Below are 18611 nucleotides of genomic sequence, written 5' to 3'. Positions count from 1 at the left end.
GTTGTGCGCAAAAATCCTACGCGCACCCGTCAACCACTACCCTACGGCACACGTTCGGCCTGACGATGTCGATGATTTTTTTATTTACATATTGCAATGTAAATATAGATGACATCAATAAAAAATTATGATTTTTTTATATTTTTATTGCTACTCATATTTGTATTTGTTAAATTCTAATGCAAATTACATATAAATTTCCATATATTTAATATTTTATATGAAATTTGTAACTTTGGATAGGCACCTTTATCGTTATTGAACTTACATGTTAAAGGTATAGGGACTAACTCGTAAAAATGGAAAAAAGTTTAATTCCCCGAAAAACTTATTTTTGGTACTTGAGGAAGTGCTTAAAATAGCAATTTCTACACTAAGTAAGTGTTAGTAGACAGTGAAAATATAGTTGAAATGCAAATTAAAAAGAAAAAACAATTTTTTTACACAAGAAAAAGGAAATAGTGTAATCAATTTTTCATCATAGGAAAAAAATGAGTGTTAGCGACGTTGAGGTCCCAATGTAACCCTTAATACAGAACATGTTATTTTCGTATACCTTGGGTTTTTACAGTACTCACATAACCTCTATTGATTGTCCCTCTTCTGAACATCCATATTTGTCCATGTCCGAATGAAATTCGGATGACCTTTTGAGACACGACATAAGTTCATGTTTGGGGCCAACGCGAACTGTACACTGGATACTAGTGACCACATACTCTCATCTGGGATGGATGGGAATTCAGTCTTTATACATTGTGCATGCGTTTCACTCTGTAAACATCATTTATATAAGGTATATACCCAATTCATACATGGGGTAATTACATATGCACATGGGAATTAAAGTGTCTGGAATCTCCCACAATCACAAAGTCCCTTCTGGTAAGTCGACATATGATGCCCCTGAAATGTCCTGGTTAGGCCTAGTGTAAATCGTGACCCAAAATTATAGGTTTTAACTCGAGTGACACACTACATATATAGTGTTCACTCTCGATGTATTTCATATAATTTCTTTCATGACATCCTCGCACCAAATGTGTCCTCCTGCAATATGCCAAGCATATGCTGCCTTTACTTTAAAAATAAGGCAGCCAGGCAAAAGTATGTTTCTTTGATAGTCGAGGTTATCGACAAATGACGCATCCCCATTAGTAAAAAATTGATGCATTCGGCTAAGTTCGTCATTATGTGCCCGTACTATAAACCCCCATCAAACTACTGTGTCCACTTTTAGAAGGGTATGTTGGTGAGTTACGTCACACCATAGCTATTGATAGCGTACAAGTTATCCAATATTTCATGGAAACGATGTTGGACAAGTTCGTACCCTTTCGAGAAAAGTATACCCATGATTGCAAACAATGAACGAAATATGATATAGCATGATTGTGGAAATAGTGACAACTACATACCCAAGTAAATAACTTGATCTCGATCCAATACCTAACTCAATTGTGATGCAATTTATCCATAACATTTTGTATTGTGACCTATACTTTGTAGTACGATGCCGTGTAATTGTACTGGCTATGGATATTGGCAATCAACACCGGGATAGGAATCTTGGGACTCACCTTCATCATAGGTAGAATAATGTCAGATATCATGTCGGAGTCTAGCCTCGGACGATTTTGACTTACACCTGTAAATTACAAGTTAAAGTAATGTTATTGAGAAAAAATACTCTCGTCTTTTTCTAAAAAGATTTCATGATTTTCCATTTGCACCTCCTATTGCGTATTGCGCAATTTCTCTTAAATTTCTTCAAACGGGATTTTATGACGTGATAGTTCACGTTGTTCTTAAAGTTATACCACTTCAATGCAACAAAAAAAATATCTTTTTTGAGTATTCCATGCCAACTTCCAATTTTTGGACATCTGACGATGAGCTTCAATGATTAGGTGTTTTGTGTGGTAGTTGTCGAACTCCTAACTACCTTCGACGGAGAAGTCAATGTTGGTCATGTGGGGCGGAGGTTCATATGCCTTGAATTACAGATCTAGATTTGAAGTATTATCTAGGCTGTCATCTCAGAACCGCAAGGTTCTAACTCAATTAGAACCTATTCTGGTTCAGAAAAAGTGCTACTTTCAAACCATCTGGACCAGACAGTTGGATTGGATCGGGGTCTGACTCTGATCTGTCAGTTGCACCCACTACCCTTTCTTCCTTAATTGCATCTTCTTCCAAATCTATGCTTTCATTATCATCTTCCAAATCTATGCTTTCATTATCATCTTCAACCAAAGGGTTTGATGTACCATCGTCAGACCTGATCGTAGGGAGTAAGTCATTAGTTCTTCTATACCACAAGTGTTCAGCAAAATCTGCACCAGATTATAAATCGGTGTAGGTTGATGGCCCCCCGTATAAGTGATTTCGCCCCAGGACATCAATCCATCAAAGTTCAAATTGAAAACACTTATTGAATATCGTGCCCAGGTTTCGAGGTTTGGGTTACGCTAATACCCTAACTGGTAGCGGCCGCTAAAGTTTAAATTAGTGCAGAAAATCGAAGAATGTCTACTCATTGATGTTTTGGGGCCATTATAGTAAATGTTTTATAACAAATCAGTGAACCCACCATAAAACCATGTAGTACGACTTTCTATTTCAGTTTCAATTCTAACATTAGCTGCAACGATGGCTGAAGATGGACCAACTCCATCAGCCTGAAAAAATTTGACACATAACTCCATTATAGTATTTCCACCTATGCAATGCAATGATATGACTGTCTCCAGCTCGAGCTTGCTTTTCACATAAAATAACTCGTACTTAAAGGGGTCAACCAATGTCATATATCTATATTACAAGCTCAAAATTCTTTCCTAGCTCAAACCACCAACTTTCCTCCTTATCCTAGTCCGTAGTTTACGCAATTGAATGGTACGGTTGAAAGCCAATTCCATAGATTGGGCTCTTGCAAATACAACCTCGACTTCTATATTATAGATTTGACCGTTGTAGTAAATAACGAATTTCACTCGTCGACTCATTTCAATTTAAAAAAGAATTAGATATTTAGAACCAAAAACAATGAGAGAAGTAATACATGCTTCAAAATTCATTTATGAGGAAACACTTTTATCGAATAATGGTAATGAAATGCTCTTTGGTGCTCAAAAATGTGTTTTACAAATTATTAATTGAAATTAGACACATGCTTCAGAGGGCATTCAGCGCATCAAAACGTGCTTCAGATTTTACCCAGAATTCTCAAGGTCAAGTACTTTTTTTCAGACTTTATGAAAATATTAGTGAAAACTCGTTTAGTTGGGCGAGCTTCCATGCTGACATGGCAGGAAAACGAGCCTAGTTGGACGAGTTTTCACTAACATTGTCATAAAGTCTGAAAAAAAGTACCCAACCTCGACAATTTTTTTACAGATTCGAAACATATTTTAAAGATATTCGATGAAAACGCTAGTCTTGCAATGTGTTTTCGATAATGAGATTTTTTCCTTTGCAATCTCACCCTTCTCCTGAGCTCATAAAAAGAGGCTCTCGCTCCTTACTCTAACATCCTAAAAATATCATCTCTCCCGGCTTTCATCACTTCACTTTACAATATTTCTCTCTCTCTGTTTTCTTCCTCGCTTCAATGTTAAAAATTTTCGTCGCTTATATAATTTTTGATTCGAGGTATTCTTGAGTCGTCAGTGATGCGATATCACTTCAAGATGCACACATTTCATATATCCTGTCAAGATGATACCATTACCTCTGAAACCTATCCTGTGGAAGTTAGGTTCCGAAGTTATTTTGCTTTGTACTGTCACGGGTGGAAGTCTACATAGAGTTCTCAATTTACGACTGTTATGTTGTCATAGATCAAAGTATAACGGGAGAGCCAGTTGATGGTCGTTATGCAGTTACAAGCTCAAACTTTTAGGATAACCGTGAATGTTTCCTTATAAATATCATACAAAAGTTTGATGGCATAATTATAGGGAAAAACTGTGAGGCATCTCGCTATAATCAGCATAATTCTTTTCTCTATTTCCACACAGTCAGTATCGTTAACCTTTCTTCTTATCAGAAGGTTAGCATCGTCGTGGACACAAGATGACTCTCAGACGAGGAACGACTATTTCGGTACAGTAAAGGTGATGCTCATTTTGGGGCGACGACGGTGTCGTTATTAAACAACCCATTAATAACTACAACCGTTGTCGTGCCGACCTGAGTTTAACATCTACTTTCATCGAAACAGTCCTCTCTGCTTGAGAGCCCTTTTGTGTCCACCTCAATGTCAGCCTTCGAATAAAAATGAAATGCTAAAGATACCAGTTGCTTGGAAATAGAGAAAAAAATTATGTTGATTACACCGGAAAGCCCTCAATTTTTCCTTATAATTATGACCTCAATCTTATGTATGGTATATATATGACATCATTTGATGGTATCAAAAAAGCTTGAACTCGTAACCGCATAACGATCGTCAATTAACCTTTAGTTATACACAAATATGTGATCGCATCAAGGCCACCAACTAGGACTTCCACTTAGACTTCAACCCGTAATCATATCAAGCACTGTCACCTCGAAACCTGGCTTCCACAAGATGGGTTTATGAGGTAATAATCCTATCCCAACATGACATATGTAATGTATGTGATCTGAAGTGCGTTATCGCATCCCCAACCTCTCAAATCTACCTACAAACTTTTACGATTTCACCCCTAAAACCATAACTCTAAACCTTAAAAACCCTAACCCTAACAAAAAAAACTCTAACCCTATGAGAGATAGTGTGAAAGCATGCCCAACTAGACGTTCTTTCCTGCCACCTCTACAGAGAGCGCACTCGATTGAATACGCTTTCATACTCTCTCTACAAAATCGGACTATTTCCCTAATTTAAAAAAAAACCTAAAAAGTCAAATAAAAGAAAAACATAATTGCCTAATTTAGCGAATATCATGACTGGATAAAAAAAAATCTCATTTTCCAGATAATTTCTTTTTTCTTTTAATTATTTATGCCCTCCATGTTCTTATAAAAGTTGATTAATTTTGTATTTAAAACTTGTTGATTACTATTTAGAATGTAGTTTATTATTGTAACACCTCTCCTCTCAATATGCCATCCACATCAACAGTCTAGCCACGAACCAAGGATTTCGACTGATGGTGCTGCCAGCATTAAACAATAAACATCCAACATAATTGCTACTAATTGGGCCAAAAAAAGAAGACGATGATAATGGAACCAAAACATAGCCCAAAGACAGAAACATTCGGCTCATGGCCCTGATTTCCTGTGTCCTGGTTTTAGACCCTGTCTGAGAAATAATTTACTGAAATGCTCGATTTCATTCCCCAGACTTCCATATAATTTGCAGCGAGTTTTTCATTCTTCTACCGAGTAGAAGACCCCCTCCTTTTGTTCAGCTTCTAAAGCAACAAGCTCATTGGTTGTAGTTCTCACTAGATAAAGAGAAAGAGAGAGAGAGAGAGAGAGGGGGTTGGAGTAATGGGAGAAGGCAGAGAAGGGGACTGGGAGTGCAGCGGATGCAAGAACAGGAACTACGCTTTTAGATCCTTTTGTAACAGATGTAAGCAGCCTCGTCTTCTTGTTGACACCAAAACTCCAGCTGACTCTAAGTGGCTCCCTCGTATAGGTGATTGGATCTGCAGTGGTCAGTTTATACTTCTCTTTTAAATCTATCTTCATTTTTTTTTTCTTTTTTTGTGTTGACTCAACTGGGTTTTGCTTTTATTCTTATGTTTTAATTCAACCATCAAGCTTAATAATAGATATCGAAGATGGGTTTCAGGGGCCAGTTGGATTCTGCGTTCTGAATTTTGATAATAAGTTGGAATTTCATTAAGGGTATGTAAATATAAGATATTTGCTTTTCCTGAGTAAAGATTTGCAATGGGTTATCTTAAACAATGACTTGGGAGAGTTTTAATGAACCTGTTTTACGATTTAGTTTTGTTAACTTGCCATAATAAATCAACTGTTTTGATATCAATTGTTGAGAAACTTGCCTTTGCAATATGTGGTTTATGAAGCTGGGACTGGGAAATGAATAACAATTAGGTCGAGTGGTTTGTGTTTTTTGTATGTGTATATGAACTGCTTGGTGTGCGTATAATTGGCTTCCTTTTCCTCTTCGTGGCTGCATTTGTGGGTTGGGGGTGTGTGTGGCAATGGATCAATAGGTTGCACTAACAACAATTATGCATCGAGAGAAAAGTGCAAAAAGTGCGGGCAACCAAAGGAGATAGCAGCAATGCCAGCAATTGCAATCCCTGGAGCTTCTCTCCCAACTTATTCCCATTATTTTGCCAGGGCCCTAGGAGCACTGGAACAAAAGATAAATGTTGGAGTTGTAGGCAGTGGTGCTCCCCAGCGCTCGCTTCCTTTGAGTTCCAACTGGTCTGTAGTGGGGGCTGATAATTGTGGACTTCAGTCAGCGTCTACATGGCCTCTTGCTGGAAACCAAACTTCCAGGTTTCCTTGTAATCAGTCTCTTTCTGTTCCAAAAGGATGGAGAAATGGTGACTGGATGTGCAACTGTGGCTTCCATAATTACTCTTCACGTTCGCAGGTATTATCTTATTTCTTCAACTGGATTTAACATTTGTCACAAATTCTACAATGCACACAATGTCCTTATGGTTCTGATCCAGTTTAGTATTTTTGCAGTGCAAAAACTGCAATGCATCTATATCACGAGGTACTTTCTGTTTCTGGCCTGTGAACCTACATTTGTATTGTTCTGATCCCAGTGCTTAATTTCAACCTGCCGGTCGGTTCTGTTGCCACTAACTTTTTTCATCTCTTTTATTTTCCCTTTTTGGGGTATGTAGCCCTTGGAACCAAGCGATTAGCATCTGAAGAATTTGTACATAACTGGGATAACAAAAGATTGAATTCAGGACATGTGAGGGCTGAATTTCGGTTTTGCATTTATAATCAATGTTATTTATCCAGCATGCTTTGACTCATTTGACCACTCATGAACTGCTGCTTTTCCCTTTTCTGCATCTGCAGGGTACTGAGCAGCCACAGCTGTATCCTGGGTTTGAGCAAATGATAGAAGCTAATACTGACCCAAAATCTGGGGCATATCCTCCCGGTGCAGCTTCAAATTGGCAGTTTCCAATTCCATTTCCTCAGCTAGCTGCAGCACCAACCCTTCTTGGAAAAGGGTAAATATGGAGTAAATTGGCCCCTTATATATATGCTTGTCATTGATCTAGGATAAATTATAGATACAAGTGATGAGAAAATCTAGTATTTTACTCATTTGTTATTTCCAGTTGTCTTATCTCTCGTTGATTGTATGCTAAAGATATGGTCACTTGCTTGATACTGTATCGTGAACAGTGTTTAAAATTCAATCAGGTCTATGTGCAGGGTTTTGTTTTTGCATTAAACTGCTGACTCTCATATTTTGCAAATATGATATTTAATTTGAGATTCAGAGGATTGCTTTTAGATCTACTAATGCTTTAACTTCATTTATCAGAGCAAAGCAATGGCGTAGTGGAGATTGGAGGTGCACAAAGTGCAACAATCACAACTATGCATCTCGAGCTCAATGCAATAGGTCAGTAGCTATATTAGTGGATTTTTACTTGATAAATTATGCAAATATTGTGATCTGAAGTGGTTTGCTACTTGATAAATTATGCATCTTAAGCTCAATGCAATGGCTGTTGGTTTTTTTGTTGTTGTTGTACAGTAGTTACTTAAATCATTGCATATAACATACATGAGGCTGGGGGTGAGTCAGTAAATGAACCTCGCTCCCGGACCCTTCTTGGGAGTATAGGGATCAATAGGTAACATTGCAAACTTCCCTTGAAGGAAGGATCTGTCACTTTATTTTGGGGAAAACTCACACCTTTGGTGGTGTTACTTTTTCTTCTACAGGTGTAAGACTCAGAGAGACACTGTCGCTGAGCCGGTCAATGCTGCATAGTCATCATTGAATGCAGGTTTTGATTCTTGAGGGATATTTCTAGTACATTGGCCAGGCTCTTCTTTTTTTTTGTTTTTTGTTTTTCCATGTACAACAAAAACCAAAGCTCACTATAGGTTTAGATTCATTTTTTGTGTTTGTGATTGTGATTATGAGTTCCCTCGGGGGAGCTTTATATAACTATTGTTTAATGCTAGATTGTATAACTTGACTGGTTGAATTGGGGACATATAACCGGAAATAGTTAGAACTATTTGAAACCGATACAAAGAATTGGGAACTGAAAAACCGATTAAAAATTGGAAAAACTCGAAAAATTTATTAATCGAAAATTTAATCAATGCCATCTCAAATTATTTCACTTGGAATTAGCAAATACTATTCTATATGGTATATGGAGTTTTATACGTAGATTTCTAATATCCCTAAGTGTAAATTACCTAGTTGGTCACTTCGTTTGTAGGGTGCTTTTATTTTGGCCACTCAAAATGAAATTATTGCAATTTGGTTGCTCAACTTTTACCGTACTTTTATTTTAGTCATTCAAGCATTAAATCTCTAATAGCAGTTAACAGTACACATTACAAATAAATAACCTTTTAAGTATTGATTGGGGTAAAAAATAAATCAATGATTAAAATGAGAAAGCAATAGAAACTAAAATAATAATAATAATAAATCAAATTTTGCTTGTTATCCGGTTGTCGAAAAGTCTAAATTCTTCTAAATTTGGGTTTTGAAATATAATTTTTTAAAATATTAAAGCAGATGACATCATTAATGGATTAAAGGTTTTCAACAATTTATTTAATTTATTTTGATGTTTTGAAATTGTTTTAGAAAAATATCAATGAGAATTATTGTTTTTCTTAGTTGTCTATAAAACTCAAATTTCTTTTGATTAGATGATATTGAATTTGAAAAGAAATTAAACAAATTAATTTTAATATTGTAGTAACAAATTGATTAACATTATTAATGGATAAAAAATTTTAACAATTTTTTCAATTTATTTTGATGTTTTGAAATTTAAAATTTCAATGTTAAAAAAATAGAATTTCAATAATGGGATAAACAAGTACAATTTGATAATTTTGTGTATTATTTTAGTTTTTGTTGCTTTTTACTTTAATTCTTGATTTTTTATCCTAATTGATACTTAAAAAATTATTTTTGGGTAATTAAAATGAAAGTGACATAAAAGTTAGGTGACCAAAATGAAAATGTAAACATGATATGGCGTGTACAGTTAAGTATCGTTATAGATTTAATGAAAGCGATCTAAAAATTGAGTGACCAAAATGAAAGTGACTAAAATGAAATCCCCTAAAAATTGGATGACCAAAATGAAAGCACCCTAGAGATTAGATGAACAACTAGGTAGTTAACACTTTCCCTGATTATTGTGTTAAGACTGGAAATATAAGAGAGAGTGAATTGGTATTTTAAATGTCTTTATAAATTTCTTTAAATAATAATGAAATGGAAGAAAAGTTTGAACAATTCTATTTATAGTGATTGGACTCCAATTCTTACCTTCACTCCCTTCTTATACCTCAACCAATGATTTTTCAATTTAGTGTACTTAAATTGTTACATCCATCCCTCTATCTTTCACAAGGTTAATAAAGGAAATCTCTATTTTTTTTTCATAAAACTAAATTAGAACATCCCTTTAACTTTTATGGCTAAATTAAAATCCTCTAACTTTTATAAAACTCGACAAGCAACTCTCTTAATCTTCAATGTTTTAAACCTCAAAATCCTTTAGTATATATTTTATAGTAATAATAATAAAAAAAGAGCAAACTAATAATGAACCTGTGTTTGTGAATTGAAGTTTTAAAATATATTACAAAAAGAGTTGATATTTAGTACACTAATAATGTACTCTTTTTTTTCTTTCTAAAAATAGCTTTAAAAAATTGTCATGTATTTTTTTAATATTATACTATACCTCTGTAAAACACATGTCAACCATCCTGCTTATAGAGTTTAAAAACTTCACTAGTAGTGTACTAAATATTATTCATTACAACAAGCTCTCAATGAATAGTATAAGAGATATTAAGAAAATAAAGAAATGAAATATTTTCAATTTAACTTTTTCTTTGGGTGTTGTTTTTTTTTCTTGTAGAGTATTTATATTAAAGATTGACTTTGTGGATGTTTATGACAGTTGGAGATGAATTTTAGTTATTAAAAGCATTAAATTCGTGTTTAAAAATTATCTCTGCAACATATGTTTCGAGATTTGTTGAAAAATAGTTGTTAGCAAGCTAATGTCTCTAGACATGCAACTCTTGAAGCAAAATTTTACATTTAAACTTTCACGTATCGAGACATATAGTCCTGTGGCTCGAGACTTGACTGTCAAAGTGTTTTAAAAATATTTTAAACACTTTAAAATACTTTAGTGTCGACTCAAAAATATTTAATAAGGATGAAACACATAGAAAACATATTTTTGAGTATTTTGCAACTCTTTAAATACATTTGATAAAATTCAATTGTATTTTCACCAAATAACTTAAGAAATATAATATATAAATTTTAATTTAAATATCGCTATATCGAAAGTTTAATATATCAAAACTAAGATATTGAACAAAATATTTTTATTTATAGAAATCAATAAATCATTGAACCAAATTAATATAATATTAAAAACACATTTTCATATATTTTTGTTAACTTAATTTTTAGATAGATAATTGAGAAAATAATTATTTTGTTTGTTTATTAAGAAAACTAAGAAAAAAAGACAATAGATATAATAACTTATTTGATCCTTTAACTTTAAGAAAAAGTCATTTTAGATTTTTATTTAATTTTTATTTTTTAACTCTTAAAATTGTATTGTTTGTTAAATTACCAAAAATGGAGGTAGAAGTTAATATATGCTAACTTTGTTGACGTAACATCCACGTGTATGCTATATTTACAATTAATTAATTTTTAAAATTAATAATATTAAAAATATATTTATATATTTTCTATACTTTTAATAATTTTAAAATTTTCAACATTTTTTAATTTTAAATTTTAAAAATTAATTAATTGTTGACATGATATCCACAATTCCATATGACAATCTACGTGTATACTATGCTAGCAAAGTTAATAGTCATTAACTTTTCATCAAATTAAGAATAATTTGATAAATAATACAAATTTAAAAGTTAAAAAATAAAAATTTAAATAAATAGTTAAAATAACTTTTTGCAAAATTAGAGATCCAAATAAGTAATTATGCAAAAAGAATAAATCCGTTTTGTTGGAGAATCGAAAATATGAAACCATTGAGTCGAAGTAAAAACCTCCCAACTCCCAAGCCCAATATCTAGGAAACCAAAATTACCATAAACTCCTTAAAGATTCTTCTAAACGACATTTACACCCTACTCTCTTTATATTCACGAAAATCGTGCTCTTCCAAAAGAACAAAATAAAAAATCTCGACCAACACAAACATTTGGTTTTGGTTTTGATTTCGATTTTGATTATATTTCACTTTATTCCCTGTTAACTTGTTGTTCGTTCCTCTCACAGCAATCAATTGTCCATCACAAGAATCTCTCTCACTCTTTCTTTTCCGATTCAAGACTCGGACAACCCAATGAAAGATCTCGAGCGAGTCAAGAAGGAAGACCCGTTTCTCGTCAAGTATCAGCCCTCCGAACTCAGAATCGCCTCTGAGTTCTTAACCACGTGGCTTCCTTTCCTTTCCAGGGATCTCTGCCGTCGATGCACTCAAATCCTCTCCCGACGAATCCGCTCTCTAGACCCAGGTAACTTCTAAACTAAGATTTTCCCTTTTAAAATTTCCTAACTGTAGTTTGCTTTTTTGGATATTATTTGTTTTTTGGCTGAAAAAAGTTGCCTCTTATTACGTTCTTTTTTTAGTTTTTAAAATTTTTCATTGTGCTAGTGTTCCTTTATAAGTAGGATTTGTAGTGAATAAGTAAAGATAATAAATCTTTGAGTTTTATTTTACTTGTCCATAGTTCCTGGAATGAGGGTATTACATAGATATATGTATAAAAGAAAAAAAGAAGAGAAATTTATTTGTTTGTGTTTGCTATCATGTAACTTGAAGGAGATGCTGAGCTGGCCAACAATGATCTGAATGCAATCCATTCTACCCCCAATAATACTGAATCAGAAGACTTAAATGAGAATTGTCGTGACAATTGTGCTGTGAACTCAATTGGGAGTTCAAAAGATGAAGATACGAACTCATTGGGTAGTTGGAAAGATGAGGGAAATGTATTTTCTGAACCCATCGGAGAAGCATCCACTAGTAGTGGAGTTGCATGCGCATCACCTCTGTTTCAAACCCCTGTTCCCCGTCAATCATGGGCAGACATGGCACAGGAAGATGAGCTTGAGGAAGTAGAAGAAGAAGAAGAAGAAGAAGAAGAAGAAGAGCAACTGGTGTCAGAGTCAAGCAAGCGGATTGTTAGTTTAACTGCTTCTACAGGGGAGTTGAGGATATCTAAGGTTGTCGAGAAGCCTAAATTGTCTAGGGATCAGAGAGAGTCCATTAGGTTTATGAATGTGAAGAGGAAGAAAGATTTTATATGTTTGGAGAGAGTTAATGGTAAGTTTGTAAATATTCTCGAGGGGCTTGAACTCCATGAGGGAATTTTCAGTGCTGCAGAACAGAAGAGGATAGTTGACCATGTTTACATGCTTCAGGAGATGGGGAGAAAAGGGGAGTTGAAAGGTTAGTATTTACAAATTGCTAATCTTGTTCATACTATCAAATTTTGAGTGCTTATGCAATACCTTCTTTGATTTGTGAACATGTTCTTTATGTTCTTAAGTAGTTTATCCGGGTAGGGTTCTTTCTTTGAGGCTTAATGAGCTTGCTATGGGTACATCCACCCAGCTTTATTTAATATAACTGTTACCTTAAGTCAATAAAGGTGATGGGAATGATCAATTTTCATGCTATGATGGGGATGATCAATTTTCATGCTATGTGTTATAAGTAGTGTTCAAGGAGCATTAAACAATATGGGGTATGCATATTTTGGTTCAATGTACTGTCAAAGTGATAGAATTTATTGATCAGTGCCTACAAGTCCTTATGTCCTATTGGCATACCCTTTGTTGCCCTGTTGTCTATTATTCAGCAATGGACATTAAGGTTTTGGTTAAATACTTAATCTAAATAGGTTAGATTTACTAAATTTAGTTCTCTCTATATATAAATTTTTATTGGGCTTCTCAGCTTTGTCTTGTATGCCAAGCCAAGATGCAGCTGATTGGCTGATTCAATCCTTATCTTGATCATGGATTCTTTGGGTTATATTTCAACTTTTTACTATTTTTCCCCTTAGCTTCTGTCTTACTGCATTTAATGGCATTCATTATGCTGCACAAACTTTGATATGTAAAGTCTACCTCTAAACCTTTTAGATCCTAGTGGATTATTCAGAAGCCAGTTTTAAATCATGATACTTCTATAACCAAGTTCTGAAGGAGACTTCTAGCAGGAGAATTCTTAGTGTCAATAGGATTCTTTTAACCTCCTATTGGACATTGTGCCAGAATGAGCTTTAGCAATGCAATGGAGCATTAGATTAATTTGGCTGTCTTTGGAATTAAGTTTTGTAGCTCTATGTTATCCTTGTGTGCAACATGCTGATATGGCCTCATTCGGATTAATATTTTCTCAACATTTAATGTATAAAGTTTAAGTAATTGATGTTGAAGAATGTCATGTATATTCAATGTGGAATATATTTTACAGAACGCACATATACAGCACCTCACAAATGGATGAGGGGAAAAGGGCGCATAACCATCCAATTTGGTTGTTGTTACAATTATGCAATGGTAAGCTTTTATGCATCCATGTATTGCTGTGAAGATTAGTCAAGTGTCTGGAGACACTGTAGTCACAAGAAGCGGTAACTGGTGGCTGAAAAGCTTTATTGTGTTTTCTTTCTGGTGGCAGGACAAAAATGGTAACCCACCTGGTATTCTTCAAAATGAGGTTGTGGATCCTATACCTGATCTCTTCAAGGTAATAATTAGAAGGCTAGTCAGATGGCATGTGCTTCCTCCGACCTGTGTGCCTGACAGTTGTATTGTTAATATATATGAAGAAGGTGACTGCATACCTCCTCACATTGACAACCATGATTTTGTTAGACCATTCTGCACTGTATCATTTCTTAGCGAGTGCAATATAGTTTTTGGGTCAAACTTGAAGGTTGTAGATGCTGGTGAGTTTTCCGGGCCAATTGCAATTCCCCTACCTGTCGGGTAAGATTCTTTTATGCACTTACTGATCCTATCTTGCTCCAATGTAATCATTATTCGTTTAAAACTATTGAGTTAAAAACTTAGAATCAGTTATTTCTCCTCTCAGGTCAGTTCTAGTTTTAAATGGAAATGGAGCAGATGTTGCTAAGCATTGTGTGCCTGCAGTTCCTACGAAGAGGTACTATTTTAAATTTATGATCCTTTTGTTGTTAGATGTGAAGATCTTTCATCAATTTATATTCATTTTCTTCTCTATTACTTCCCTCCTTAGGATATCGATCACATTTAGGAGAATGGATGAATTGAAACGGCCTATAGGATATGCTCCAGAATCAGACTTGCAGGGCATTGAACCATTGTCATATGATGCAGAGAGGCCCAAGGGATTTAATTCACCAAAATCTGAACGCCCTGTAAGGCAACCGTTTAGAAGAGAAGATAAAAGGGAAGCCAAGGGCTTAACAGAGAATAATGAGCCCTCAGAATGGCGTTCCTCAACCCGGCCTCAAAGAGGCCCTTCATATAGGAGAAGGTTCACTGTGAATCAGAGCAGGTGATGGGTCGCTGAATGTCTACTCTGGAAATTATTTTTCTGTTCATGTTATTGATCATTTCAGTATTTGTGAGCGGTATAAGTTCCTATTTACTTATTTTGAAACCCTCGAATAGTGGTTATTGGGCTAGATTGTCATACTTAAGTTATAGGATTAGCTTGTAACTTTAGAGGGCGCGTATTGGTGTCACTTTTCTGGAAAATTATAACTTGGGTTCACAACTGGTCTACTGCTCGGACTTGAGGTTGGCTTGACCCGGTGGAAGCTGCTGGAATTTGATAGATTGGATTGTTGCTATAATTGCTTGGTTCTACTTTCAGCTACAAGAAAGACGAGATTCTGTACTTTCTTTCCTTTTCTCAATTGAGAGTGATGTTCCATTAGGTTTATAAATTGTATAAAACGATGTACTTAATTAGTTTCTAAGCATTTGGTTCGAGGATTTGAAATTAAATATGCTCCCGTTTTGCACTCAAAATTCAGTTACTTTCCCATGTGAGATTTTGGCACATGTTGAGGTATGAACAGCCCTGGCTTTAGCCATCAAGATGGTATCCAACACTTTGAATTCGACTGCGGTCTAACATACGGTAATATTCTCAAGTGGAAGTTATTATTCGGTCAACGCTTGGGGTAACGTTAGGTATTGCACGTGAAAATTGAGAATCTGGGCTATATACACACATGTAATTTGAGTGATGTTTCTTGCAATAATTTTTACTTGTTTGGGAATCAATAAATCAGGTTCGCATACAAAAGATGATTTTCCTAGAAAATGTAGGTTTGGTTTTGTCTGATTTGAGTGTTACATAACAACTACTCCAACACAACCAACTGAACCTTTTGTGTTTTATTAGTGCAGTGGTTGGCCTGTCACCTGTGATTTGTGAAACTAAAAGGATGAACCTGACATAAAAGGAAGGGATCCAACATGTTGGGGGGCATTCTCTGGGACATGTGGATAATAGATCCAATAAAAAAAAAAAACCAAACAATACGTAAACAGAGACAGAAATGTAAGAGCAGAAGGAAGTTTAAGTTCTGCTTCTGCATCAAAAAGAAAAACCTCAAAATATGACTCTAGTATTCTACAATCTCCCTGTATATTTCATACACCCCGAATTATACATCACCCAAATCTGCAAACTGAAAGCAGAAGCTTAATATAAAACAAACTCGGCATTTAAAATTAATAAGATGTTTATATTACATAACTGGAACCGGCATGACAATTTCACTAGTGGCAGCATCCATATTTGAACTACTAGCTCTGGACTCCCTGGAAGACTTTTTCTTGATGAATTCGATACAATCTGCAACAGCTTCGTTGTGTTGAGCATCAGCAGGGTAATATCTTCGTGGGACGGTTGATGAGCTACTTTGATGATGATGATGATGATGTGAGGCCTTGCTGAGAGCTGATAGCATTATCAAGCGAAAAACTGCTTCTCGGAAGCGTTCTAGCAGGGTCACCGGTGATAAACGTTTGTTGTTTTTGTTGTTGCTTTTGAACCCCGGCATGCATAGAATACTGCTCTTCATTATCTTGGGGCTGCCTCTGGTTTTCTTCTCCATAATTCTCTGACCCTTTGCTCTTTGATAATAGAGGCCCTTTATAGAAGAATCTAACGCACCAGACTAGTTTTTTATATGCATGTCTTTTGTTATGTAGCTTAGCTCACCAAGGTAAAGAAATACCTATATCTCTTATTTATTACATACTGTAGATTTTCCAAGATTCCCGCTTGTATTCTTTCATTTGTTAATTCTTTTTTGATAAACAAAACCGGGTAGTTAGCTTCACTGCATCAACTAGGTTTTTTTTTTCCCCATGGAACCTCGAAAAACTCAACCATGTTTTTGATTGACTTTTCTGAGTCAAGTTCATGCATTTAAGGGTAGGAAACTAAGAATTCAAGTTACTTTGCTATTAATTTTCCTTTATTTCCTGAACATCTTTACATAAAATGCAATTAACAACAGCTCCAGTTATGCAAAAATAATTGTTTATTTATATCAGAAGTAACCATCACAATGACTTCCTCATATGCAAACCCAGACATCAAAATCCATAAAACAGGGTAAATAAACAATTCCTTTTTTTGAAAAGTCGGTTTAGTATATCAATAACATGAGAATTGGAAATGGTCCCAAGACTTAAAATCCGTGGCTAGAATGTTGGGTTTTTGCTTGTAATATAACGGGGTTATTAAAAACAGATTAGCAAAGCATGTTAGCGAGCTTTTTTGTCTCAACTGTAACTCTTCTGTAAGGTTCACATGGATACATGTGCAATGGTTATATATTTTTAATGCATTCGTTCATTACTCATCACAATTATATTAAATTCAATTCAGCCGACTTGCCGACGTTTCAAGAATCCTTTGTGTTTTTACCCTTTTTGAATAAGACATGAAATTGTTCTACTGAAATCCCATGTGTATGATAAAATATGGACCTTGTTTCTTAGTTTACAGTTAACTTTCTCCATTTTATTTTCAGCTTTTAATGCTTTTAAACAAGTTGTGTTGAATTCTTGGTTAGGCTTGGGTGACAGGTTTCCGAATACAGGTTACGATGCTTGAGTCGGTATGGTGTTTGTGGAGTGGAGATGAAGAGAGAAAGTGATCAAAGTAAAGAGGTATATAACAGGTGGCATTCATGAACATTGATGACAATACAATTTTTATGGTACACTAATCTGGTTTTATTTCATGTTCTGACCTGTGAGTAATGGCACAAGCTCCAATCTTTGTTGGTGGCAACATAAAAAAAAGAAGTTACTTGCTCAGCTAATAATGCCTCTGGACCTCGTTTGTTCTTAGGGACAGATGATCATCTTCTTGACTTGCTTTCTTCTTTTGGAATAGCCATCCAATAATGGGGACGAGTGGCTTCCTTCGAACTTTCTTAACTGAGGCCGTTTTTTCCGGGGTTCCATCTTGATTGACGATAACTTGAGCTAATGAAGGAGGGCTAGCAAATTTCACGTACCTCTTCTTTTGAAACTCCTCTGGCTCTTCATGTTGTGTCATGATTTTCGTTGTGCTCTCAGCAAACTTGAAGTCTTCTATATTGGGATCAAACCGCTGCTTCTGGAACTCTTTTGCCTTGAACTGTTGCAGTTCCTTTTTTGTTCGTTCGAGCTCTTCCGTCAGCGTTTTTATGTAATACGACATCGAGTTGCCTTCCTCTTTCGCCTTTTGCAAGTTTTGCTTCATTTCTTCTAGCTCGGCTGTTAAGGCTGCAATCTTGGATTCACCTTTCCCACTTTCTCCTGCCTGAGCCTTCATCTAATGAAAAACAACAATAATTAGCCAAAAATGAATACGAGATATCATCCTTCAAATATTACTTACATCCAACACTCACATTCGAGTCATATAATATAAACTACTTGCTTTATCTTATATTTTGCATGAGATAAATTACATATAGTTCCATACTAAATTAAAGGTCACAAAAGAGGAGAGAACCTCTTTGAGCTTGTTGGCATAAATTTCACCAACAAGAACCTTTTCTCCAAATAACATGACAGCCTCTTTAACAGAGCGAAAGGGTGGTCTGGTATCGATCTCTGCCCGTCCAACGACAACGATGCTGCCGCCGCCTTGCTCGTTTTCCATGGCTTGTACTTTAGGAAGCAGTGTGAAATCCAGTTTCAAAGAAGGGTGTAGGGGAAAATTGAATGAACGGTCAGGTGGTGACAAAGATCTGCTTTTAAATATATAACATTAAAAGAGAGGGATGAAAGTGACAAATAAAGGAAAGGTTCGTTAGTAATGGAGTTTGATACTAATAATTAGACTAAGAGGGAAGCTAATGAA

The 18611-nt window shown here is 35.1% G+C and overlaps 4 protein-coding genes across 5 annotated transcripts; 2 read left to right on the top strand and 2 right to left on the bottom strand.

Annotated features, from left to right (window-relative positions):
* The first annotated feature begins 5248 nt into the window (after nucleotides 1-5248).
* LOC108473636 (uncharacterized) lies at nucleotides 5249-8185 on the top strand. Its single transcript, XM_017775314.2, has 7 exons — nucleotides 5249-5653; nucleotides 6183-6571; nucleotides 6670-6700; nucleotides 6834-6907; nucleotides 7018-7175; nucleotides 7496-7576; nucleotides 7903-8185. The coding sequence occupies exons 1-7, from the start codon at nucleotides 5488-5490 to the stop codon at nucleotides 7949-7951; spliced, it is 948 nt and encodes a 315-aa protein (XP_017630803.1). The 5' UTR covers nucleotides 5249-5487; the 3' UTR covers nucleotides 7952-8185.
* Nucleotides 8186-11287: 3102 nt separating this feature from the next.
* On the top strand, nucleotides 11288-15262 carry LOC108473635 (RNA demethylase ALKBH9B). Of its 2 annotated transcripts, none has more exons than XM_017775313.2 (6): nucleotides 11288-11742; nucleotides 12054-12680; nucleotides 13713-13798; nucleotides 13920-14230; nucleotides 14337-14408; nucleotides 14502-15262. In XM_017775313.2, exons 1-6 carry the CDS (start codon nucleotides 11571-11573, stop codon nucleotides 14785-14787), a joined length of 1554 nt encoding a protein of 517 aa, XP_017630802.1. In that variant the 5' UTR covers nucleotides 11288-11570; the 3' UTR covers nucleotides 14788-15262. The 2 variants fall into 2 exon arrangements, with proteins under 2 accessions (XP_017630802.1, XP_017630801.1); XM_017775312.2 differs by having other exon boundaries at nucleotides 11290-11742; nucleotides 12051-12680.
* Nucleotides 15263-15944: 682 nt separating this feature from the next.
* LOC108473259 (uncharacterized) lies at nucleotides 15945-16491 on the bottom strand. Its single transcript, XM_017774774.2, has one exon. It carries the CDS (start codon nucleotides 16357-16359, stop codon nucleotides 15991-15993), a length of 369 nt encoding a protein of 122 aa, XP_017630263.1. The 5' UTR covers nucleotides 16360-16491; the 3' UTR covers nucleotides 15945-15990.
* A 976-nt stretch (nucleotides 16492-17467) lies between these two features.
* LOC108471953 (WEB family protein At3g51220-like) lies at nucleotides 17468-18511 on the bottom strand. Its single transcript, XM_017773491.2, has 2 exons — nucleotides 18261-18511; nucleotides 17468-18077 (listed from the first exon to the last, which is right to left on the bottom strand). Exons 1-2 carry the CDS (start codon nucleotides 18408-18410, stop codon nucleotides 17577-17579), a joined length of 651 nt encoding a protein of 216 aa, XP_017628980.1. The 5' UTR covers nucleotides 18411-18511; the 3' UTR covers nucleotides 17468-17576.
* Nucleotides 18512-18611: the final 100 nt, after the last annotated feature.

The sequence above is a fragment of the Gossypium arboreum genome, chromosome 11, assembly GCF_025698485.1.
Source record: "Gossypium arboreum isolate Shixiya-1 chromosome 11, ASM2569848v2, whole genome shotgun sequence".
In the NCBI taxonomy this organism is placed as follows: domain Eukaryota; kingdom Viridiplantae; phylum Streptophyta; class Magnoliopsida; order Malvales; family Malvaceae; genus Gossypium; species Gossypium arboreum.
This window is presented reverse-complemented; position numbering and strand designations above follow the sequence as displayed.

What these genes read in the sequence shown, in the direction of transcription:
- LOC108473259 (XM_017774774.2), bottom strand. Translation starts at nt 16,359, where the DNA reads ATGGAGAAGAAAACCAGAGGCAGCCCCAAGATAATGAAGAGCAGTATT.
- LOC108473635 (XM_017775312.2), top strand. Translation starts at nt 11,571, where the DNA reads ATGAAAGATCTCGAGCGAGTCAAGAAGGAAGACCCGTTTCTCGTCAAG. An exon ending in AATCCGCTCTCTAGACCCAG is followed by an intron (nt 11,743 to 12,050) that starts GTAACTTCTAAA and finishes TGTAACTTGAAG; the next exon opens with GAGATGCTGAGCTGGCCAAC. An exon ending in GCAATTCCCCTACCTGTCGG is followed by an intron (nt 14,231 to 14,336) that starts GTAAGATTCTTT and finishes TTCTCCTCTCAG; the next exon opens with GTCAGTTCTAGTTTTAAATG.
- LOC108473636 (XM_017775314.2), top strand. Translation starts at nt 5,488, where the DNA reads ATGGGAGAAGGCAGAGAAGGGGACTGGGAGTGCAGCGGATGCAAGAAC. An exon ending in AAAGATTGAATTCAGGACAT is followed by an intron (nt 6,908 to 7,017) that starts GTGAGGGCTGAA and finishes CTGCATCTGCAG; the next exon opens with GGTACTGAGCAGCCACAGCT. An exon ending in CCAACCCTTCTTGGAAAAGG is followed by an intron (nt 7,176 to 7,495) that starts GTAAATATGGAG and finishes TTCATTTATCAG; the next exon opens with AGCAAAGCAATGGCGTAGTG.
- LOC108471953 (XM_017773491.2), bottom strand. Translation starts at nt 18,410, where the DNA reads ATGGAAAACGAGCAAGGCGGCGGCAGCATCGTTGTCGTTGGACGGGCA. An exon ending in ATGCCAACAAGCTCAAAGAG is followed by an intron (nt 18,078 to 18,260) that starts GTTCTCTCCTCT and finishes GTTTTTCATTAG; the next exon opens with ATGAAGGCTCAGGCAGGAGA.